Source organism: Equus asinus, chromosome 5 (genome assembly GCF_041296235.1).
Source record: "Equus asinus isolate D_3611 breed Donkey chromosome 5, EquAss-T2T_v2, whole genome shotgun sequence".
Lineage (NCBI taxonomy): Eukaryota > Metazoa > Chordata > Mammalia > Perissodactyla > Equidae > Equus > Equus asinus.
Window position 1 is genome coordinate 89,224,110 of NC_091794.1, and position 23,654 is coordinate 89,247,763.

General features: G+C 58.0%; 2 protein-coding genes across 10 annotated transcripts; one reads left to right on the forward strand and one right to left on the reverse strand.

Moving 5' to 3' along the window:
• The first annotated feature begins 1,110 nt into the window (after positions 1 to 1,110).
• TMEM54 (transmembrane protein 54) lies at positions 1,111 to 7,310 on the forward strand. 5 transcript variants are annotated; one of them, XM_014837886.3, is made up of 6 exons: positions 1,111 to 1,307; positions 3,642 to 3,835; positions 5,984 to 6,043; positions 6,188 to 6,376; positions 6,516 to 6,650; positions 7,069 to 7,310. In XM_014837886.3, the coding sequence occupies exons 1-6, from the start codon at positions 1,292 to 1,294 to the stop codon at positions 7,135 to 7,137; spliced, it is 663 nt and encodes a 220-aa protein (XP_014693372.3). In that variant the 5' UTR covers positions 1,111 to 1,291; the 3' UTR covers positions 7,138 to 7,310. The 5 variants fall into 5 exon arrangements, 4 of the variants coding, with proteins under 4 accessions (XP_014693372.3, XP_070366522.1, XP_070366524.1 ...); XM_070510421.1 differs by having other exon boundaries at positions 1,121 to 1,307; positions 6,287 to 6,376; XR_011503497.1 differs by having other exon boundaries at positions 1,138 to 1,307; positions 6,516 to 6,820.
• An 817-nt stretch (positions 7,311 to 8,127) lies between these two features.
• On the reverse strand, positions 8,128 to 20,921 carry HPCA (hippocalcin). Of its 5 annotated transcripts, none has more exons than XM_044770288.2 (5): positions 16,217 to 16,477; positions 15,799 to 15,898; positions 12,745 to 13,143; positions 8,417 to 8,522; positions 8,128 to 8,267 (listed from the first exon to the last, which is right to left on the reverse strand). In XM_044770288.2, exons 3-5 carry the CDS (start codon positions 13,120 to 13,122, stop codon positions 8,170 to 8,172), a joined length of 582 nt encoding a protein of 193 aa, XP_044626223.2. In that variant the 5' UTR covers positions 13,123 to 13,143; positions 15,799 to 15,898; positions 16,217 to 16,477; the 3' UTR covers positions 8,128 to 8,169. The 5 variants fall into 5 exon arrangements, with proteins under 5 accessions (XP_044626223.2, XP_070366519.1, XP_070366518.1 ...); XM_070510418.1 differs by having other exon boundaries at positions 15,799 to 16,135; XM_070510417.1 differs by lacking the exons at positions 15,799 to 15,898; positions 16,217 to 16,477 and adding an exon at positions 20,770 to 20,921.
• Between the last annotated feature and the right edge of the window lie 2,733 nt (positions 20,922 to 23,654).

The following is a 23,654-nucleotide window of genomic DNA, read 5'->3' on the forward strand; positions in this document are numbered from 1 at the left end:
CAAGGGGTTCCACACAGGCCTGCCTGACTGTGGTGGTCTGCAGATGCCCTGGGGGCTTCCCAGGCGCAGTTCCCTGTGGCTCTGCTCCCTTTGGTGTTAATGTGCTCTCCAAACTCCAGAGACCCAGCTGCCCGACTCACAAGGCACACAGCAGGCACCGGAACAAGTGTGCAGAAAGGCATGCATTTGCCGGAGATGTGGTGTCCAGGCATCAAGCCAGCCCCTGCCCTCAAGGTCACTGACCAGTGGGGTGAGGGGCACAGAGTGTGAACAGAGGCTGCCCTGATACCATGTAAGTGCCTCCCGGAGGCCTGCTCCGAGGGTTGAGAGAGCCCAGGCAGGTACACGCGGCAGGGAGGCCTTGGTGGGAATCTAGGCTCCCTCTGACTCCACTTCTGTCTGGGCACTCTGAGTCCCCTTCTGCGTGCTGAGGGTGAACCAAGGGAGGCCATGGGTCCGTCCTGGCACATTAAAGGACCTCAGTAACTGATAGCCAGGATTAGTCAAGCTCCTACTGTGTGTTCCTGCTAGGTCGGCACTTCATAAAGATACTCTAGAGTTTCCAAAGCATTTTCATATCTCATTCTTGTATCTCATTTTGTCTCACCACCCTAGGGGACAGGAATTATGATCCCTGATTTTCCAATGAGGGAACAGAGACCCCCAAGACAGAGAGGCAAAGGGCCTTGCTCAGCATGGAGGACGGAAGACTCCCAGGCCAGGGCAGGGAGGGAAGGCGATTTGCCTGAAGCCACCATTGCTGCCCCTCCCCCTCCTCTAGAAAGAAGCGGATTCTGTGCCCACCAGGTTACAATAACCACAGCTGACACGCGTATGGCCCCCTTCTCCCTCCCCAGCCCGGATGCTCGCGGCTCCTCCGAGCCTCAGTTTCCATCTGTAAAATGGGCATCACTGGAGTGGAGGCGGGCCACGAGTGTGTGTGTGAGTCGGGACGGCCGGGCGCCGGCCCGGATCCCGGCGGGCGCGGGTGGGTGGGGCCAGTGCCGTGACTCAGCCGGGCGGGCCAGGAAGGGCTGCCCAGCCGGTCAGACCGGCCGGGGATGCAGACGAGCCGCCAGGGCCCTCCCGGGGCTGGGCCGCCCGGGGGGTGACGGGAAGGGAGGCGGGCCGGGCGCCGGGCGCCCCTGGCTCGAGGCGGGAAGTGGGCGCGGCGCGAGCTGTCCCGGGCGCACGGCGGCTGCGGACCAGGATGGGAGCGGGGCCCCCCGGCCGCCCGCAGCCTCTGGAACCCCGCTGAAACCGGCCGCAGAGACCCCGCGCAGGAGCCAAGATGTGTCTGCGCTTCGGTGAGCCGGGGCGGGGGGGGCGGCAAACCCGCCCCAAATCCTCCTGCAGGGGCGGAGCACTGTAGTGGGAGCCCGGGGTCCGGGCCGCCTTCTCTGCAGGTCACTTTCCGCTCTCGGCCACAGTTTCCCCAGCCGTGAGATGGAGAGAGGAGGGCCGCTGGTATCTTCTCGATGTGGGGTCACACCTGTGCCCCTCGCCCCCACTTTCATTTCTTGCGGAGGAGGGACTCCCTCCCCACCACCACCAGGCGGGAGAAGAGACGCTGGAGAGAGCACCCACCCCGCCTAGAAGGGAGAGCAGAGGGTGGGGGATCCAGGGCCGAGGGAGTTCTGAGTCAGAGGTGCCTGCCCTTGGGGTCCTCAATCTTGAAAGGGGCTCCCACTTCCATACCCTCCACTCCTGTAGCCAGGCGGGGAGGGAAGGGCCATTGGCAAACAGGATCCAGACAGAGGAAAGGGACGGATGTGTCCCCTCCCTTCACTTTCTGGCACAGGGATGCTGCTCTTGGTTGTCAGACAGACCTGGGGAGTCCCCACTCTCTAGACAAGAGACCTTGTGAGCCTCGGTTTCCTCATCTGTAAAATGGGGAGGGTAGCACCACCTCCTAGGACTGCCATGAGAATGAAGTTAGCCCCTAAGAGTAAAGAGCTTACCACTCTGGCAGCCACATTGCTAAGTGCCCCAAGAATGGCAACTTAGAAACCAGGGAGCCAGGGACGGCCCTGAGACTGTCCAGTGTCCAGGCACAGCTCCACGCTGGCACTGTGCCTCCAGTTTGGCCAAGTCTTGGTCCTGGGATGATGTTGTTCATGAGCCCAGCCCTGAGCCAGGTGGTGTCTGGGCTGCCAGGTAGGTGGGTGGATGGGGTGAGGTGGGTCAGGCCCCCGGGACGAAGCTGCCATGCCCCTTCCTGTTTGGCTGGCTTCACGGTGCCATTCCAGTTCCACGGTGCCTGTCCAGCTCATGGTCTGCCCTCTGCTTCTCCTAGACCTGGTCCAGCTCCAGAGGGTCCTGCAGGTTCCAGGGGTCTCAGAGACCAGCTAGACCAACCCCTCCCGTTTTACAAATGGGGAATCTGGGGCCCAGAAAGGAGAGGGACTGGTGCAAGGTCTCGCAGAGGGCCTGTAACTGAGCGGCCCCTCCCTCCCTGCCCCCTGGGGACTGCCCCTCGGCACAGATCCCCCAAGAATATTCAAGCTAGTGATTTCTTTCTTTCGTTTTTTTTTTAGCTGCAGAGCTCCCATATATGAAATATGATCCACCCCTCTCTGCCACAGCTGGGGAGACTGAGGTCTCAGAAGGGACTCACAGGTCCCACCAGGAGAAGCTAAACAAAGAACGAGGCTGTTTAGTTCTGGGGGCCCAGCCACTCTTCCGGTCTCTGAGAGCTGGCTAGAGCAAAGGGGCTGGTGGAGCCAGGGGCCCAGCCCGGTGTGTGTCCTCGAGGGCAGAGCCAGAACCCATGGGGAGATCCACAGAGCATATCTGGAAGAGCATGAGCTGCCCAAGGAGCAGGGCTCGCTGTTCCTGGGGGTGTGCAGATGGGGGCTGGGCAGCCACTTGGCCACTCAGAGTTTGCTTATGGGTCCCCCAGCCTCCCCCGCTTGCCCCGTCCCTGCCCAGTGCCCCTGCACCAAGAGCTTGCTTTTCCCAGCACCCCCAGGGTGTGCCCCACTTCTCCATCCATCTCTTCCTGGGACCTCCTCCCCCATTGGGAGACAGGGATTATTCTTCCCATTTTACAGATGGGGAAATGGAGACTCAGAGGCTGGAGTTTCTTGCCCTGAGCCAGTTCAGCAACTGTGAGTTGAGCATCTACTGTGTGCCGGGCCCTGGCCACCAAACTGAATCCCGAGAAGGACCCGTTCTCTGCCCAGTGAACTAGGGCTCCCTGGGGCCCGGAGGGTGACTGTCAAGCTCACCGTGGCACCTCAGGGCCTGGCACGCAGCAGGCACTCAGTGACCATTTGTGTAACAGACACATGAATATCAGTGAATGGGGAGCTTAGTGGAAGGATCGTGGAGCTAGAGACCCGAGTTCAAATCCTGGCCCTGCCACTCGTGACCTTGCGCACTAACAAGGACTACCACCTTTATTAAGTACCACCTGTGCGCTTTTCCAACCCTGGCATTCCAAAGACTCTCAGGAAGGCACTGTGAACCCCTTTTCCAGATAAGGAAACTGAGGCTCAGAGAAGACAAGTTCCTGGCCTCAAGTCACCAAGAAGTACACTGAGAGCCCAGTGTCCATCACTCCTGCCAGGGCCTCGGTTGTCTCCTCTGCCCAGCAGGATGAGCCCCACCCAGGACCCTGACATGGCTGTCCCCCACAGGTGTCATGAGCGTAGATGACTTCCGGAAGGTGCTGATGAAGACGGGGCTGGTGCTGGTGGTGCTGGGCCACGTGAGCTTCATTGCAGCGGCTCTCCTCCACGGCACCGTGCTGCGCTACGTGGCTGCCCCCCGCGATGCTGTGGCTCTGCAGTACTGTGTGGTGAACATCCTCTCCGTCACGTCCGCCATCGTGGTATGGCCCGACTCGGGGGGGTGGCTGGCGCGAGGCGGGTGGAGGGGGCCTGAAAGATCTTTAATGAGTCCCCACCCAGAGCCTGGGGTGGGCGAGCAGAGAGCCGTGAGCCCTAACCCCCGCTACTCCACTTACCAACTCCCCAAGTCGCTCAACCTCTCTTTGCCTCAGCTTGCTCATCTGTAAAGTGGGGATGGTAACATCCGGTCCACCTCACAGGGTCCTGGTGAGTATTGAATGAGACCATCATATAAAGTGCTTAGCACAGTGCCTGGTACGTGGTTAGTGCTCACTCCTGAGAACTCGGATTATTGTTACAACAGGGAAATACTCAAGGCAGTGTTGGACAGAAGGAAGGAGCATCAGCTCAGTTGGGAGGGTCCAGGAGGGTTCACAGAGGTGGAGGCCCCTGAGCTGGGTGCTGATGGATGAGTAGGAGTTCAGAGATAGGCTGAAATTACCCTCACCCAGGTATGAGGCCTGCTGGGGCCAGCAGGTAGGAAAGGCAGCTAGGATCGCATTCCAAGTACAGAGGATGGCAGATGCAAAGGTGTGGAGGTAGGAATGGCTACGGTTTGTTCTGGAGACACTGAAAAAAACAGTTTGGCAGGAGCTTAACCTTAGGCCTGGTCTATAGTAAGTGCTCAATAAATGGTAGCCATGGTGTGACCAGATGTCAGTCCCTGGTTGATGAATACATGAATGAAGGGGCCTGGTATTCTCAAGTTCATAAAGCCCTTTCGCACCTGGCCGCAGCCTTTGGGGAATACCCACACATCAGTGTGTGAGTCCCGTCCTTGTGACCTCCCGCTGAGGGACTTATTTCTCTCTCTAAGCCTGTTCCCTCCCCTGCAAAATGAAACTCGGACAGCCTGCTGGCCCCAGGCCCCAGCAGGTAGGAGAGCCTCTGTCAGTGGGACAAGACGGGGCCGTGCAGATGTGTGCAGTGTCCCTGGGGGTTGCTATCATTGCTGTTTGTTCCTCTCACCAGCCTTGTGAGGAAGACGGGGGAGGCAATGAGCTCAGGGTTAGGAGGTCCACCAGGGATGGGCTCTGGGCTGGACCACTTCAGCTTGGCTGTCATTTCCTCAGTTATCCTCGCTGCTCCCAGCAACGTGGGGCCATTATTAACCCCACTTTACAAATGGGGAAACCGAGACTCCGGGATTCACCCAACCTCCTGCTGATACAAAGAAACCACGCTGGATTTGAAACTCCTTGTGTCTGCCACCAAAGCCAGTGTCCTTTCCGTGAGCTCATCCTGCAGAATGGGGCTTCGCCCAGAGAGGTTGAGGCACTTACTTGTGGCTGCTCAGTGAATTAAAGACATTCTTGGGCCCCACCGCCGTCATCTCACCTGCCTCCCGTGGGTCCAGCCTGTGCCCAGTACAGTGAGGGAACTCAAGGAGGAAGCCTGGCTGAATGGAGCCCCAAAGATCCAGAGGGCCACTGGTGGGCTACACAGTGGGCCCGCCTCTTGGGTAGTTAGGGACGGTGGGTAGTTAGGGAGGTCTGCAGAAGGAGGAACCAGCAGGCAAAGCAGAGCAGGAAGGGTGTTCCTGAGAGGGCACTGTGTGGGTAGCATCTTGAGCAGGTATGTGTGGGTATCCATATCCAGGGCAATGAGGGAAGAGACTGGCCAGGGTGGGGTAGAGAAGCTGATGGGGCGGGCCAGGTCACTGGAGCTTGGGATCGCTTAAAATACTCCTAGGGCTTTTGCATTCTACTCCAGAAAGTGTCCTGATTTGTTTTAAAGTAATTTTGTTTTTAGCTCCTTGCCAGTTACTTAGTTTCTTCCAAAATCCTTTCCAGTCCAAGGAGACATGTCATATATATCCTGTGACATGCTCCTGCGACCCTGGGACACACAGGTCCCTGTTTGAGATACACAGCTGTAGGCAGTGGGGAATCATGGAAGGTTGTAGGCAGGGAGCGATGGTGTTTTAAAACATCAGTTCAGGGCTGGACCATGAGGAGGCAGTACCGCTGTGCAGATGGAGGTAATGAGGCCAAAGCTAAGCAGAGGTGAGGGGCGGGGGTTCGGAGGGCTAGAGTTGGCATTGGTGGAATCTTTATCGAGAGTGGCCTTGACCCCCTGCCCATTCCCCTCCAGCAGGGGGTCAGGGCTGACTTGAATCTCCCCCACAGGTCATCACCTCGGGCATTGTAGCCATTGTGTTGTCGCGCTACCTCCCCAGCACCCCCCTGGTATGTGGCACCTCATGGGATGGGGCGGTAGGGGTAGGGGCAGTGGTCACTCCCGAGGGCTTGGGCTGCTTGGAGAGGTTGAGGCTAACCCCATGGGGGCCAAGCCTGACATCCACTGACCAGTGGCCCCCCCCCCCCATCCAGCGCTGGACAGTGTTTAGCTCGAGCGTGGCCTGTGCTCTTCTCTCTCTGACCTGTGCTCTCGCCCTCTTGGCCTCGATCGCCATGACCTTTGCCACCCAGGGCCGGGCACTGCTGGCCGCCTGCACTTTTGGGAGCCCCGAAGTTCTGGCACTGGCACCCGACTGTCCCTATGACCCCACACGCATTTATGTGAGTGCTTAGGCCTGGGATGGCAGGGGTGGGGAAAGGGGGGACCCCAGGGTGCTCATCAGGGGTGGGAAGGGTTCTTGGAGTCCCGCCCTCTATCCCGAACCCCAAGCGGCCATCTCTGTCCCCTGTGCCCCCACAGAGCTCCAGCCTGTGCCTCTGGGGCATCTCGCTAGTGTTCTGCGTGGCGGAGAGCGTGTTTGCTGTGCGCTGTGCCCAGCTTGCCCACCAGCTGCTGAAATTGAGGCCCTGGTGGGGGGAAAGCAGCCACCACATGGTAAGGCCTGCTATCCCCTCCACAGCCCTGACCCCCTGATTTCCTGGGAGCCCCTGCTGGGGAGCCCAGGCAGGTCTGTCTCCACCCCTCTGGACGGGGCCCCCACCTTGAGAACTGGGGCAATAGTTTTCTCACCGGGACCAGAGGAAAAGGCCCACAGCGTCACAGAGGTCAGAAATCCCAGCTAAGTCACACAGCTGACATCTGGCTCTCCCATGGCCCCATGAGTCTTGAGGGAGGGGGAGGGGTATCTGGGCTGGAATTAGGGGCACTCCAAGGGTACGGCTTGACCCTTGCTTCAGGGGAAGGAGTGATGCCCCTTTGCCCAGCCGTCCCCTCCTCCCATTCCCTGGGTGTCCTGGAGGAGGAGACCCAGACCCAGCAGGCCTGGCAGCCTCCTTTGTCTCCCCTAATGCAGGAGAGCCCAGGGCCCATGGAGGGCCAAGACCTGCTGAGCTGCACCGCCTCTGAGCCGCTGACCGTCTGACAGCTGCTGCCGCCCCTGGGCCCCTGGGCCCCATAGCCACTGGAGTCCTGCAACCAAGTCTGCACCGTGACCTGGCCAGGATTCCTGGAGCCCGCCCAAGAGGACTCAGTGGCCCCTCAGGGACCCTGGTAGGGCTTTCAACCTCCTCCGCCAGCCACCCAGCCCATTGCACTGAAATGAGACTTTATTCTGAAGTTATTAAAAAGAACAGAGATGCTCCAGGTGGATGCATGCAGCAGGGGAGGGGGCTCGGCCAGGGGGCCTGTGCTTCTTTCCCACACAGGACGCTGTGGGTGGGGCTCCAGATGTGTCTGCCCATGTGTCTGTGGGCCTGTGTGCGTGTCTGAGAGAGGCAAAATACACAGAGGGCTCCGTGGTCTGTGTTCATCCAGTGCTGAAGGGCGGGTGGGCATTCGTGGGACTCACAGCTGGGGGGCTGGAATCCGAGGTTTTCCTTTTGCATCATGGCCTCCAGGCCAAGGAGAGCAGGCGCAGGAAGGGTGGAGGCCCTCCTGCAGGGAAGGATGGCTCAAGGAAGCTTTTTCCTCAAGCCCCCCACGCCTCTGGAATCCTTCTCTCCCCTCCAAATAAAAAGACAGGCTCCTCACCTGGGCGTGATTCCCCCTTCCAGCCAGGCTGCGGTCTACAAGGTTGGGGGAGCTTGCTCCCTGGTTGGGGGAGGGAAGTCTGGCCTCGTGGCTGTGTGTGTGTCGGGGGGAGGTTGGAGGGAGGCATGGGTGAAGTCCTATCTAGGTAAGGGAGGGCTGACTCTGAGGCGCACACCAAGCCAGAGCCTGTGTCTCTCTATCATTGCCGAAGGGTGATATTGCCTCTTGGATTGGGAGGTGCTAAGTGCTTGCTTGCTTGGACCTTGCGGGGCCTGCAGGGTTCCCTTCTCCATAGGCCCCCCAGAGTGCAGACCCTGAGGGGGGCAGTCTGACCCCCAGCCTGGATAGACACAAGGGAGAGGAAGCTGAGAGCCGAGAGAGGGCCCGTGAAGGCAGGGAGGCGGGGGAAGCTGGCTCCTCTCGTTCAGAACTGGGAGGCGCTGCTGGGGTCGCACTGCAGCAGACGCACGATGGACGGGTCGCTTTTGGCCCCGCGGATGAACTCCTCCAGGGACAGCTTGCCTGCGGGGCGAGGGGAGCAGTGATGGAGGAGAAGGCGGCGACGAGGGGAGGCAGAGCGGAGCCGCGGGAGAGGAAGGGGAGTGGCGCCCGCCCCGCCCCGCCCCGCCCCGCCCCTGCCCCTGCCCCTCCCCCTGCCCCTGCCCCCTCACCGTCGTTGTTTGTGTCCATTTGGCGGAAGATTTTCTCAGTCCGCTTTTCCGGGGTCGACTCGTCCTCCGGCATCTTCATCACGGACGAAACCATCTTGTAAATGGCCTGGGGGGGCGGGGGGGAAGGCAGGGAGTGAGCCGCCTGCCTGAGCCCCCCACCCCCAACATTCCAACCCCCCCAGGTGTGCTGATGATCGCGCCCCCGCCACGGTGAGGTGGAGAGGGGACCACGAAGCCGTGGAGAACTGGGGGATTCAGGAAGGAGTGTCTGGGAAGGCTTCCCAGAAGAGGGGGCTATTGCAGCGGGCCCCGACCAAGTTCCCTTGGAGCGCTAGGTGGGAAAGGAATCGCTGGCAGAGGGATCTGCATGACCAAAGGCACCGCAGGGGGAAGCTCTGAGTGGGCGCTGAGAATTTTGGGGTGGCTGAGTACAGGGGGTCAGGAGAGATGATGGAGGACATCGGGGCCCAGGCGGTGAACGGGGGTCCTAGAAGGCCGGGTTTAGGACCTGGTGCCAAGCTAAGTACTGCGTTAGCGCGGCTGGTCAGAAACTTGGGGCTCCGGGCGGCCCGCGCTCGGTGGCAGACAGGGCGTTGGGCTGCGACGCCGCTGTGGCCGGCAGGGGGCGGGGGGCCGCCCTGAGGGCTGGAGGGATGGAGGCAGCTTGGGCCGGAGGGGGCGGGGGGTGTCATGCAAATAAACGCAAATAAGCATCTGCCGGGGGCGGGACCTGCTGCCCGGCCCAGGGCGCAGCCGCCACGTGCAGGAGCTCCCGAGGCGACGCGAAGGAGGAGTTTTGCGCAAAATGTACACAGGGCACATAGGGCTTGGCCTGTGGCAAAGGTTGGGTCCCGGCACCCCGGAGCTCAGGGACCGGACCGGTCGCCTCAATCTTCCAGCTCTTTGCTATTGACACCTCCTCCAATAAACTTCCCTTGCCTCAGATCTGGCTTCAGCCTCTGCCCTGGTCTCTTCCCGCCGCATTTCCTTGGGTCTGTCCTCCATGCTGCCTCTTTTCAAACACAGATCTCCCCCATCACGTCCTCAGCCCAGTGGTCCGCCCCCTCATTCCCATCACACACACAGGCCTCCCTCCAGCCCCGCCGTGCACCCAGCTCCTTCTGGATGCTGCCCCACGCTCCTTCTGCTGCCTCCCACTCCTCCTTGGGGCTCAGCTGACATGGAGCTTTCTTAGGGAGGCCTTCTCTGATCCAGGCTGGGTCAGGGCTCAGGCCCAGAGCCTCCTGGGCTTTTCCTTTGGGGACACCTCTTCGGAAGTAATTATGCCTTTGGAGGATTGCTCCTGGTCCCCAGCAGACAGACAAGGACCATGGACATCTAGCTAGTGCCCATATTCCCAGAATGCACAGTGCCTGGCATCTGGCAGCGACTCCCCTGTTTAAAAGCTCTTGGCGCCTCCCGCCGTCCTCTGTACCAAGTCCAAACCATTCAGCCCTTGGCATTCAAGGCACTTCACGCTCTGGTCCCTGATAACCTCTCCACCATCAGGCGTCCCCTGCTACAATTCTCCTGCTCCTTTCAGATCTCCCAGCGTTTACAGCCTCTGCCTGGAACAATAAGACCAGCTACCATTTATCAGGCACCTACTCCGTGCCAGGGACTTTACATGCATTATTTTTAAACCTCACAACAACCCTGAAAAACGGGTATAGCGATAAGAAATCGAGACTCGGAAAGGGAATTGATAGCAGACACTGGATTAGAACCTGCTCTCTCTTAGCTGCTGGATAGATGCTTGTGGGGTGGTGATGAGCAGCAGGGGCTTTGAAGTAAGGTGGACCTGGAGTGGCATCCTGATTCCTCTAATGACTTGCTTTGTAGCCTTGGGCAAGTACTTAACCCCTGTGAGCCTCAGTTTCCTCATCTGTAACATGGGGGTAATTATATTTCCCTTATTAGGATTGTTGAGAAGATTAAATGAGATGATATATGTAGGATAGTTGGAACAGTGGCTGGCTAGAGTAAGTGGTTAGTAAATAGCGCTCATATTATAATCTTTACTCATCCACCACATCCTCATGTCTTCCTTGCCCTTCAGTCCCCTGGACTCCCAGGTGTTACATTTACACCCCTGTCACCGAGCTGGTCAGTGTGGCCTGCACACTTGTCTCTCCCACCGGAGAGGGAGCCTGGAGATGCAGTCCCTCCCCCTCCTGTGTGCCCACCACCTGACCACAGGGCTGGGAATCGAGAAGAACTGAGTGAGTGACTTAGAGAGTACAGCTCCCCTTGTGACAACCCTTCTCCTGGGCCTCCTAATTAATTGTCTGGAATTGCTGCTCACTCATTGTTTCATGGAGCTGACTTGTAATTAATCAGTCACTGGGGTTTGCAGAGCTCTGTCTGTGCCAGCTGTCTGAGGCCACCAGGCTGCCGTAAAGGAAACCAGGGCCTAAAGAGCAGAGGCCAGCCAGGAAAGGGTGCCCCAGGAATGGGGCTGGCTTGACAGATGCCCTGGCTTGGCGCCTCCATCAGGGCTAAGATTTGCCAGTATACACCAGTGCAATCACATTAAGTGATAAAACATGAAGATCTCTTTGGATTGGTCCATATCCAGCTTCTGCCCAATCCTTGAATGATCCTCCACCGCTCTGGCTACCCCGACTCTTCCACCAGGACCCCTAGAACTCCTGCTATACATCAACTAGAGTGAACGCCAGGCCTTCGGAGTCATTGGCAAACATTAAGGCTTCCCCCTAGTAACAGGCATAGGGAGGGCACCGCATCCCAAGGCCGCCCATTTTACACCGGCTGGAGAGAGCAGACCTGGACCCTTAGCAAGAGAGAAGCCAACGTCAGGAGTCCAGTAGGGGCTGGATGAGCTGGAAGGGGGAGCAGTCAGCAGAACTGAGGGAACAGAAGGGAAAGGATTCAGAGAGACTGAAGGAAAGGGAGCAGGAGCTTGTGCAAAGCTGGGTGGCAGGATTACTCAGGGCACATTCCAGGGATGTTGAAAAGGCCATTCTGGCTGGAGGAGAGAATGTGCGTGGAGAAACTCATAACTGACAATCGCTAACATTTCTGAGTACCCGTTATATGCCAGGTCTTCTGCTAGCGTCCCCATCCCGCTTTATACCTACAACAGCCTTGTAAAGTAGGGGATTAACACCCTCACCCTACAGGCAAAGAAACAGGCGCAGGAAAAAGTGAACACAGAACTGGATAGGTACAATAGAACCAGAGCCCCGAGGGTCTTCAGTGCTGGGCTGAGGAGATGGGCACTCTGGAAGGTTTTTCGGATAAAGCTAACATGTGTCACACTTAAATTTGTACCACGAAAGGGCATTCATATTAGGTCCTTAAATCTCCCCGTGAGGTCAGCATCACCATCCCTGTTTTACAGGTGAGCAATCTAAGAGTTGAGGCCACCTCCAGAAGTGGAAGCCAGGCCCCTTTCAAGAGGCAGCTCTGAGTGATGGCCAGCTTGAGCTTGACTCCACTTAAATGCTGTGTGACCTTGGGCAGGTCATGTCACCTCTCTGAACCTCATGGGGTTGTTGTAAGGATGCACTGAGTTCATGGGTATGAGCACCTTACTTAGTACTAGGCTCTTAGCGGGCCCTTAATCCATTAGCTGGGAAGTAGCTGGGTATCTAGATGCAATGTGGATGATGGAGCCAGGTGGCTCACTCACAGGCTGTGTGGCCTTGAGCAGATGTCTTTACCTCTCTGAGCATCCATTTTCTTCTGAGTAAATGAGGATCAGTAAAACATAACTGGCTTATACTCTGCAGAAATGTCGTCTTAAAAGACAAAGAAAGGCTGAGGAGCTGTTACAGATAAAGGGGACTACAGAGGCAAGACAACTAAATGCAATGTGTGATCCTAGACCAGGGGAAAAAATGCTATAAAGAACATTATTGAGACAGTTGGCAAAATTGGACTATGGTCTGTAACTTAGATAATAGCATTGTTTCTGTGTTAAATGTCCTGACCTTAATAATCATATTACGGGTTATGTAAGAGAAGGTCTCTGTTCTTAGGAAATATATCCTGATGTATTCAGGGTAAAGGGTCATGTTCAGAACGGCAACAAAACATCGCATAGGCGCACGCACACACACACACATGATGATACAGCAAAGGTGGTAAAATGTTACTTGGTGAATCTGAACAAAGGGTAAATGAGAGTTTTCTCAACTTCTCTTAAATTGGAAATTATTTCCTAATAAAGAGTTTTTTTAAATGGGTTGTAAGAAGAGCACCTGCCACTACCGACCCACCAGGGCTGTGGAGAGGATAAAAAGGAAGGTGGGTGCAAGCTGCCAGGCCCTGCACCTGGCATTCTCAGGGGCCCAGGGGCCCACCTGCACGATCTCGAGCATCTCCTCGCGGCTGATGTAGCCATTGCCATCCAGGTCGTACATGCTGAAGGCCCACATGAGCTTCTGCTCCAGACGGCCCCGCGAGGTCACGCTCAGCGCGATGATGAACTCCCGGAAGTCGATGGTGCCATCGCTGTTGGTGTCGAAGGTGCGGAAGACGTGCTCAGCAAACTTGGAGGCGTCACCGTAGGGGAAGAAGTTGGCGTAGATCTTCTTGAACTCGTCCACGTTGAGGATGCCCGTGGGGCAGTCCTTGAGGAAGCCCTTGTACCACTCCTGCAGCTCCAGCTCCGAGAACTCCGTGTTCTCCCGCAGGTCCTGCAGCATCTCCGGCCGCAGCTTGCTGTTCTGCTTGCCCATGGCCACCGAGCCAAGTCCCACCTGGGTCCCCAAGGGGATCAAGGGGCAGAGAGGAGTGGTCAGACCCTCCTGGCCCATTGACAGCACTCCAGGAGGGCCCCCATCCAAGCCACCCCAGCCTCTCTCTCTTTTTTTTTTTTTTTTGAGGAAGATTAGCCCTGAGCTGACTACTGCCAATCCTTCTCTTTTTGCTGAGGAAGACTGGCCCTGAGCTAACATCCGAGCCCATCTTCCTCTACTTTATATGTGGGACGCCTACCATAGCATGGCATGCCAAGCGGTGCCATGTCTGCACCCAGGATCCGAACCAGTGAACCCCGGGCCACCGAGAAGCAGAATGTGCGCACTTAACTGCTGCGCCACCGGCCCGGCCCCCGGCCTCTCTTTTGATCCAATGAGAGGAGCTGGCCCAAGGTCACACAGCCTGAACCCAGGCATCCTGCTTCTGTGACACGCCCCACACCATTTCCCCAGACCTGACAGTTCCTCGGGAACAGACCTGGGGACAGAGGAAGGGAAAGGGGCTCACATTTACTGAGGCCCTTCTCAGTGCCAGTCACTGAGCCTTCACAGGTGTACACCATTTCACTCTCACAAACTGAAGCCTGGGCATCAGCCCCATTTTACAGATGAGAAGGCAGGTTCAAGGAAGTGAGGTGATCTGCTTCAGGTCACACAGCCATGGACTGACAGGGCTGACCCCCAGAGTGGACCAGGAAGATGCAGAAAGGCCTTCTGTTCTTCTTCCCTCCCACACACTGCCCCCGCGTTGCCTCACACCTGCCTGCTCACCACAAAATACACCTGCAGCCCAGACACTGACCCGGGCTCTGTCTCCCACACACGTGTGCCTGACAAGGGGCAGCATAAGATAGGTGTTAGCCTGGGCTAGTGATGGGCCTGAGAGCCAGACCACCTGGGTTTGAATCCAGCGCTGCCTCTTACCAGCTATGTGACCTTGGGCAAGTTCCTCAAAATCGCTCTGCCTCATCTGTAGAGTGGGGGTAATAGTACCTACCTCATTATTGTTGTGTGGATTAAATTCGTTAATACATGGGAAGCACTTAGAAAGATGCCTGCCATCTAAGCGCTACATAAGTGTTAAATAAATAAAAATGATTTCCATGTAGCCAGATGCCACAAGACTTATGCACAACAATACACAAATGAATACATGCTGACATATTATGCTATACGTCTCACCAAATCCACACACTGGGTCCCATGCCACTCACCAGCCATATCCACCCATGGGTCACCATGTCTCCACACACAAAAACATTCCCTCTGCTCCACAACTCACATGTACTGACACACAGCACCACACACGCACAACTCATAGCCTGTGCATCAAGACACACCAGCCCACGACCCCACCTGTCTCAGACATGCCATCACAAGCCAACTCCCATGCTGACACCTCTCACATGGCTAGCGGCACGTGGGACCCTCAGGCACGCTTGCCATCTTTCTTTCTTTTCCCAGGGGTGCTGCAAGGTCCCAGGAGAGGAAGCTGCAGTCCTTCTCAGACCTACTAGAGGACCCTTTTCCAGGGAGACCCCTAGCTAGCCAACCTCCCTCCAACACTTACCTTTCATCTAGTTAACAAAGGTCCCCTCAGTGCAGGGGGTTGGAGTGTGGAGGGCTGAGGGGAAGGCAGTGGAGGGGAGACATCCAGGCAGTTCCGGCCAGGGATGTAGGCTGTGTGTCGGTGACTTGCCCCCCAGCTTAGGGCTGTGAGACAGGGCGAGGGAGCTCCTTGTGAGTGCATGTGCCGAAGCTCTGTGCACATGTGAGTGAGTGTGTGTGAATGCATGCGCTCAAGTATGCACGTGTGTCCCTGCTCTCTGCATTGCATTTGTCTCCCCGTGTGTTTCAATCCATATATGTGCATGTGCACATATGTGCATGTGACTAGGTGTGCACCCGTCACAGTGTGAGGAGGATGTGACTGTATGGCCATTTGGGGGACCTGTGTGTGTCCTCAGCAGTGTGCCACATGCATATTTCTGTAAGTTGGTGATCCTCCCTTCTAAATCAGCCTCTTCTGCCCCAGGCTGAGGACCCACTGAACAAGTGTATGGGAGGGGACTGAGGAAATGCGTGAGGCTAGGGCGACAGAGCGTGTCCCTTAGTGCCCTCCTCAAGGTCTAAGGAATTGGGTCATCAGGGCGGGGGCACAGAGATGCGCTGGGCAGGAGACATCTCCCAGTGCCCCCTCCTCCCCGCCACCCTCAGAGTTGCCCCTCCCGGATGGAAGACTTGGAAACGAGGGTGGTAGAAGATTCTGTTGTCTCCGCAAAGACCCCCAGTCCTCAAAATGGGAAGGACCCACACCTCGAACTGAGAAACCCGCCCCTGGGACCCTCTCCAAACCTCTCTGAGCCCCCGCCTCAGTCCTTTCAGCACTCGGAGAGCGCCGGGCGCGTGGCCCCTCCTGGAGGGGGCGCTCCGAGGCGGCCGAAACGCGACTCCTCCGGGCCGGCCACTCGGCGGTCAGGACCCTGGAGAGCTCCGCGCGTTTCCCGGGGGAGCCTCCGCTCCCTGCGCCCGCCGAGGGAGGATTCCCGGGAGGCGCGGGAGCGGCGGGGTTGGGAAGCCCTGGACGTGGCCCCCTCCCGCGGGGATGCCCCCTCCCCGCAGCCCCCGGCCCCGGCCGGAGCGGCCCCCACTCACCCAGCGACGTGGAGACACCGACTGCGCAGGGAAGGCGGCGCTGCTGCGGCGCGCGGCGGCAGAGGCGGCCAGAGGGGCGGGCGGGGGGCGGGGGGAAGGACTGCGAGGGAAACGCCCCGCAGCGTTCGCCCGGAGCCCCTCCCCTGGGGGGGTCCCCTTTCCTCCCTTTCCCCTCCAGCCCCGGGCGAGGAGGGAGCGATGGGCTAGGCTCCGCCCCCAGCCCTGCCCAGGAGAGGGAAGGGGACGCCCGCACTTCCCCGGCCCCCTCACAAGAGAGCACCCAAGCGGGGAAGGAGGACTGAGGTCCTCATCTCCTCAGCATCTCGACTCAGGTAGCCTGAATGGGGTAGGGTGGGGTCAGTGCCCAGAGACCTTTTTCCTAAGCGGCGCTCCCCCCGCCTTCCTCCCCCATCCCTACCTGGGCGCGGGAGCGGCACTTCGCTCCGAGGGCGGAATAGGATCCTGAGCGGTTAGGTAGGCAGGCACCCTCTCTGCCCCCGCGCCTCAACTCCGGAACTAACTGAGCTGGGGGTTCTTCGGAGAGGGGGCAGCGCCCACTCCTCCAGTTTGTGAGGTCTTCCGGGGCCAGACACGCCCCCTACCCCACCTCCGCCTTAGAGAGCCCCGCCCCCATCTCCTGCCGCCGCTTCGATCTTGTCCCCAGGACCCCTCTCAGAATGAATCCCACCTCCCAATCTTGATCTAAACTGCTCCTCCCACTCCCCCCAACCGCCAATCAAGGAAACCCTCTCCTCCCTCTTCCCAGCCTCTGCCAGTGCAGGAGTGTGACATGCGAGGGCTGGGGAGTCCTCCGGAAGGTAGACCCCCTGCCTGCAGACAGGACAGCCCCTCTCCAGAGTCGCTGACCCCATCAGAGCTCCTCCTGCCAGTATGGGGCCTGCATCCTCCTTCCCCCAGCCTCAGCAACAACCCCCACACCCCCACATTGTCCCCGCTTCACAGATAAGGAAACGGAGGCTCAGCGGGGTTAAACGATTCTTCCGACATCTCACTACTAGTAAGTGGAAGGCTTGGACTTGAGTCCATGCGCCCTCATCCATTCATTGCACAAATATTTATCAAGCACTAGTTCTGTGCCCAGCACTACTCTAGGCAGTGGGGTTACAGGAGCGGACAGTAAACAATGGACACAATACACAAGTCAGTTCTCTAGTGTATTAGATAAGTGTTGGGAGAAGCTGAGATCGCCGTGCGGAGGTTGGGATGGTGGCATGCTGAGGACTATGCCAAGGACTTCAGGTTTTGTTCCAATTGAGATGGGAAGCTCTTGGGGTTTTGAGCAGAGTGAGAGGGTCTGACTTCCAGGTCAAGCTTACTCAGGGATTCTATCAAGAACAGACTTTGAGGGTGGGGCCAGCCTGGGAGCAGAGGGCCATCTCAGGGTGAGAGAGGACCAGGGTGGCAGAGATGGGTCTGGTTTCTGGACCTACTTGGAAGGTGAGCTGACAGCATTTGTCTTCTGACTGGACAGCTCCTCCCGGTTCGGCAGTGCCAGCTGGGACTCTCCTGGCTCCGCAGGGCTCCAAAGCTCCACCTCCAGGTTCCCAGACCAAGCCTCTCAGGTGGTCAAAGTCTAGCCTGAGTCCCTCCTGCTTGAGGGCAAGTGAGGAGTCTCAACTGGAGGAGCTGGGGAACCAAGCTGCTGGGTGTGTGTCTGTGTGTGTGTGTGTGTGTGTGTGCGCAGCTGGGCCCTCCAGAACACCAGTTCCTCTGTGTGCCTTGGCTCTGGTGTTGGGACCCCTGTGGAGGCATGAGAGACGCTAGACATGTGTGGGTGGTTCCCAGCTGCCTCCTGTGTGAGGACCTGGGGGTGGGGAGAGCCTGCTGCTCAGCCCCCACCCAAGGCCCCTTGAGTGACAAGCTCCCTCCCTTCTCCACACTAGGCCTGGAGGGCCCGCTGTGCTTGGGGCATGAGAGGGGCCTGCCCTGCAGTCGTGACCTCCGCCCCTCTTCACCGCCTCCTCCTTCCTCTCGCCTGCCTGAAGCCGGAATCTTCCCAGCCTGCTCTGGGTCCTCCTCTCCATCCTTGAGGGGTCTCAGTTCACCCTCACGGGGGGCTGCTCAAACTCTTACTGCTTCCTCCCACTCCCCTGCCCCAGCTTCTCCTCCTCCAGGCTGACTCCTTGGCTCAGCCCCTCAGGAGCCTACTTCTCCCCAACCCACTGTTTTTCTTGTCTGTGAGGGTGGCTTGGATGCCCTGCCCTCAGGACTCCAGTCTGCATCCTGTCTCCCCAGTAGCTGAGGCTTCTGAAGGCAGAACCAGCCATGGTGTTCTCCTCACCCTGAGCACCCCACCTCCCTTTGACTTTCCCTGCCCCTAGAATGAGTAGGTTGGGTCTGGGGGCAGAGTTTGGGCCCTGGTGACTCTGCTGGTTACTTCCCTTCAGCCACCTCTACCCTCCCCGGAGCCTAAGAAGAACTTGGAGGTGCCCCTGAGCCAAAGGGAAGGCCCTTTAAACATCAAGGCCCCAGCCCAAGACCTAGTGCCCTGAGATATAGCCCAGGAAAGGGGCGCAGCAGGCCTGGGTCCCTCACTTCAGGATGACCTGGAACACGTCTCTTCCCCTTTCTGAGCAGGGAGGTTAGACAGGTGACCTTGGTGTCTTGACATTCCTCATCGAAACCCCTGACCACACAACTGACAAGACAAGGCCTCATTCACTGCCGCCCTGGCCCCTCAGGCCTGAGATTCTGGACGTGAGCATGCATAGATGAGGCCCCGTGACCCTGGAACCCCACCGATTTGCCTTCCATGAAGGCCTTTTGTGGGGCTATCAGAGGTCTCGAGGCTGGACTGAGGCATCTAGGAGGGAGGGAGACGGGCGGCTTAGGGCAGAGGTAGAGGGAGGGTACTGAGAGAACCAAGCAGTGGGCGGGTCCAAGGGAGATGGAAGAGAGAGCAAGTCCCAGAGGAGCGAATGACCTCTGCATCCAAGGAGTGAGGTGAGGGGTACAGAAACCAGAGGTGGCTACCCTCCAGCACTCCAAGAGGGACAGACCAGTTCCTGGATGCCAGAGAGAGAGGCAAGTGGGGGATGAGTGGAGAGGGGACCACATGTCTTTTGAGTGCCTACTGTATGCTGAGTGCTTTGCATATGTCACCTCCTTTGATCCGTACCAATCCTGAGGAGTCAATAATGTTACTGCCATTTTACAGATGTGGAGACTGAGGCTTCAGAGAAGTGAAGTCACCTGCCCAGGGTAATATAGCAAGAAAGTGACAGTGCCAGAATTTGAACCCAGTTCCGTGTGACTCGGGAGCCCAGGCCCTTCCCTGGGAGCCCCTCAGGGAGGTAAGTGGAGGGGGCCCCCCTCCAGCCCCCTCAGAGACCCAGCCCCCACTCTCCCCTCTTTGGTCCCAAATGGTTTGGAAAATCCTGATGGGAGCAGATGGTGGGGACAGATGGAGGGAAAAGCATCTCGGGGCTGAATTACACAAACAAACATTGATAAAGTGATTAAAACCTCAAGCCACCCCTTTCCACAGGGCCCTGCCCACCCCAGCATGAAGCACTGGATGCTGAGGTGGGGGCCTGGGGGTCTCTGCACACCCTGCATCTTAGCCCAACCAATCCAAGCTTCCGCCAGCCCCCCTTACTGCCAGGGACCACCCCCGGACCAGAGCCCAGGGCGGCAGAGCTGCCAAGAGCACAGCCCGGGAGGGGGAGCTGGGTAGGCCTGGCTGTTCCCAAAGGAGCTAGGCCATGAGGAACAGAACGGGGGCGGAGGTGGGGGTGTTGGGAAAGTCCTGGGAGCTGGGACTGCAGACCTGAAGTCAAGGTGGGAGGGGGGTTTGGTGGAGCAGGGTCCTTTGAACGAAGCTCAGTTTACAGATGGGGCTCAGAGAGCTGCCCTGCCCGCCCAAGTCACACAGTAGCCTTGCAGGTCCCACCGAGCAGGCTGAACCCTGACCCACCCCCCAACCCCCAGGGGACGGGGCAAGGCCCTGGAATCTTCAGTTGGTTCCTTCATTTGTAAAATGGAAAGGATAATAACAGATCCCCTCGAAGGGTGGCTGTGAGGATGAAGTGAGAGAAAGCCTGTAAAGTGCAGGCACTGGGCCTGCACACAGTCAGCGCCCAATTAATGTGGGCTCCAGCCGGCTAATAGGGGATACCTGGTCTTGGGGCATTGGGAAGGTTGGGGCTGGCTGCAGACGGTCCCTCTACAGAGCGGAAGTTTGGGCTTGAAGATCCTGCTCACAGAGCCCCCAAGGCTGGTGGGCTCTGCAGCAGAGGGATGGCTGCAGTGGCCCCAAGAAGAGCATCAACTCTCTCCTAGGTAAAGGTATATGATCTCTCTGCCAAGCCCAGAATCCAGGACCCCAAGGGAGAGAGAAAGGGGCCGCATCTTTGCCCGTCCCTCAGTGTGAGCTTACAGCCTTCACACGGCAATGGACCCAGGTTAAGATCCAGGGGTGACCCCTTTCCAGCTTTGGGGAAGTTGGCACAAACAACCCCTCTGACCCTCTGGCTCCTTCTCAATAAAGCCCACGTTTCCAGCTGCTTCCTGGACTGTCTCCCAGAAGCCCACAGACACCTGGGACTCAAGCTGGCCGATTTCCACTCATCACCTTCTACCCCAGCCTGCCCTGTGTCTGGGTCCCCCTCCATCCACCAAACAAGCCTGAAGCCCCACCCGATCCGGGACCTCTCCCTCCTCCACACCTTCACACCTGCTTCCTACCCAAGTCAGCCTTCTGCCAGAGGATGTCTCTCAGGCCTGCCTCCTCCTCTCCCCCCACATCCCCTGCGCCACTCCCTCCTCAGACAGCCCTGTGTTATTGCTCCAGACCTCTTACAGCTCTCCCCTCCTTCCCTTTCTCTAAATCTAATCTCCTTCCTCCCTGCTTAATAACCTTCCATGGCTCCCCACTGCCTACCACAGGAAGTGGACATTCAAGGCTCGCACGCCACGCCCCAACCCTCAGCCCCCGACTTCACCTCTTACCGTCCACCTTTCTTCAATAACTCCCACGAGTCCAGCACCTCTCCTAGGTGGCCAGGTTCTCCCCTGTACCGAGAGAGGGGATCTGGCATCCAGGCTGGGGAAAAAGGGCTCCCTGACCCCCATATCCTTGCATATGGGTTTCCCCCTACGTGGGGGCGGGGTGCAGTGACGCAGGCAGCGCGGGTCACGTGTCAGCCAACCCTTGGCTGCACAATAATCCTCTTCCCTCTGCTGGTGAAAGTTAGCTGGAAGGGACAGTGACTTGCCTGAGGCCACCCAGTCAGGCCCAGCCTGTTGCCCCCTCCTCAAATCAGAAGTGACCCTTTCTGTGACAGCTTTTCTGACAGATAAGCATTCGGATTTTTCTTACACATTTCCATCGCTGAGGAGCTCGCTCCTGCCCCTCCTGCCGTCTCTGACCCGTCGAAAATTGTTCCTAGGTTTGTAGAAAATGGAGTGGTCCCTCTTAGAGGGCAGGAGGCCGAGTGTTCATTGTAACTTTATATGCAGTTCTGTCTGGATGAATTACAACCTGCATGCAGGACAGTCGAGACTTGAGTCAAAATTGAGAGAGTCAAGATTTTAAAAAGAAAGTTCTTCCTAAATTGGGATCTGCCTTCCTCAGGCCCAGCCCTGCCCTGGGAGTTTTTCTGCAGGCTGAAGGCGGCACCCAGCGCCCGAAGCCCCAGGGTGACTCTCCTCCCAGCCTGCTCCTCCCAACCCAGAAAAGCGGTTGGAATCCCCAGCCACCTTGTGATGTGGCACTGTAGGCTGAGGGACTGCACATATGGTGCAGGGCTGGGCCCAGGGGAGACGAGGGCAGCAGACCTGGCCCCACCACCAGCCAGCTGTGTCCTTCTGGAGCCTCAGTTCCTCTTCTGGGAAAGGCTTCCGTCCTGAGGAGCCCACAGGACACTGTGGAGGGTAGTGCACATGAGGAGGCTGCTCGGTGACACTGCAGGGCTCAGGGGCATACACGCATACAGTCTTGAGGGCAGGTGCTTCTGGGAGAGGACAGGTAACACCCCAGCTCAAGGCTTCTGCTGGCACCTGCGATTGTGCCCATTTTCCAGAAGAGGAAACTGAGGCCCAAAGAGCTCAAGTTCCCTGCCTGAGACCGTGCACAGGGTTAGAGCTAGATCCAAGATGGGGCCCACCTCTATTTCCTGAGCTCTTTCCAGTGGACCAGGATGCCCTGGAGAAGTGAGGGCTTCCCAGAGAGCTCAGAGGGACCTGGAGTCCCAGACCCAACCCCTGGAGGCCGCAGTTGCCAGATCCCAGTGGCCTCATGCTCCTGATCTGTCTCCCTTGCTGGGAAGACTGGGTCAGCTCCCATTTCTGGCACTTTAGGCTCTCCCTGAGGCTGGGGACTGCCTCTTCGTTTCCATAGTAACAGTGAACAGAGGGGCCTCCGCATCAATGCAGGGATAACGCCCGGGTACCCGTGAGGAATCCCTGCCACGGGCAGCCTTAGGTACATGCACGCATGCATGCTCGTGTGCACCATTGCACATGCATACACACCCAATGCATGTGTATTTGCACACTCACGCCCCTTTGTGAACACACACGCACACCCTTGCACACCCAGGCACATGCACAATGTCCCCAATAACCACCTGACGTGGCCCACTCCCACAGCCACCCTGGCCACTCAGGAGCAGGGATGGTGGGGAAATGAGGGATTTCTGCTTTGTAATAAAACTCACTGCTACGTTTATAGATTCTTACCACGTGCCCAGGATTGCGTCGTCCTTTTCACGTTAACATCTCCTGTACTCTCCACAACACTACTCTAAGATAGGTGCCCAGTGAGGAAACAGGCTCAGAGAGGTGGAGTGACTTGCCTGAGGTCACCCAGTAGGCATGGCCAAGCCAAGATTTGAGCCCAAGACTGTTTAGTTCCTTCCCTCCCTGCCAGTCCCTTGGTGCCAGACCCATGAGGACTCACCCTGAGACCCACAAACACAGATGGGGAGGCCTGGCAGCAGGGGGGCAGCAGAGCTGAGGCCTCCCAACCAGAACGCCAGGGATCCCGGACTTGGGGCTCAGGGTCAACAGATGCCTCTCCACCCCCCAGCCACTCTTGAGACCGAGGCATGAAGGGGCCTCCAGAGGATGACAGGGTCTTCCCTTGCATTTATCTCTTCCTAGTCAGCAGAAAAGGAACTTTGAACAGCAAGAACAAGAGCCCTTGGGAATCTCCTGCGGGTAAAGCCCCCGGGGGTCCCTTGTGAGCTCCCCGCCCTTCCAGCGAAGGCAGGAATCCAGCTACGGGGTTCTGGCCCCCCGACCTCTCAGGCAGATCTTGGGGAAACAGCAGGTCCTGAGCCCAGAGGCTAGGCCAGCTGGGCCACCCTGGGCAGGGGGTTGGGGGGGATGTCTTCCAGGAGGCGGCTTTCAGCAAGAGGATGACCTGATGGTGAAAACCTGCTGCTGAGGAGGTAGTGAGCTCCCTGTCACTGGCAGCACCCCAGGTCAGTAGGCACTGGACGCTCCCTGGGTAGGAAATTCAAGATAAACAGTGGACTGAGTCCTGCATCATTATCATCATCATTGTTGTCGTCATAGCTACCACCAACCTTTGTGTCGGGCACTTTAAGATACGATACACCCGCCACCACTGCTAATAAAAATAGCAGCTTCTATGTATTCAGGCCTTATGTGGTGGGTCTTCACTGATGCCTCACAGAACCCTGAGAGGCAGGCGCTATTGTTAGGCACATTTACAGGTGAGGAAACTGAGGCTCAGAGAGGTTCAGTGACTTGTGCACAGTTCAGTGGCAGCAAGATTCAGGCTCTGACTGGCTGCTCAGTCTGTGGTCTGTCCACCTGGAGCTGGCGTCCTGGGACGGGGACAGAGGGAGCAAATCAGGAGGCAGGGC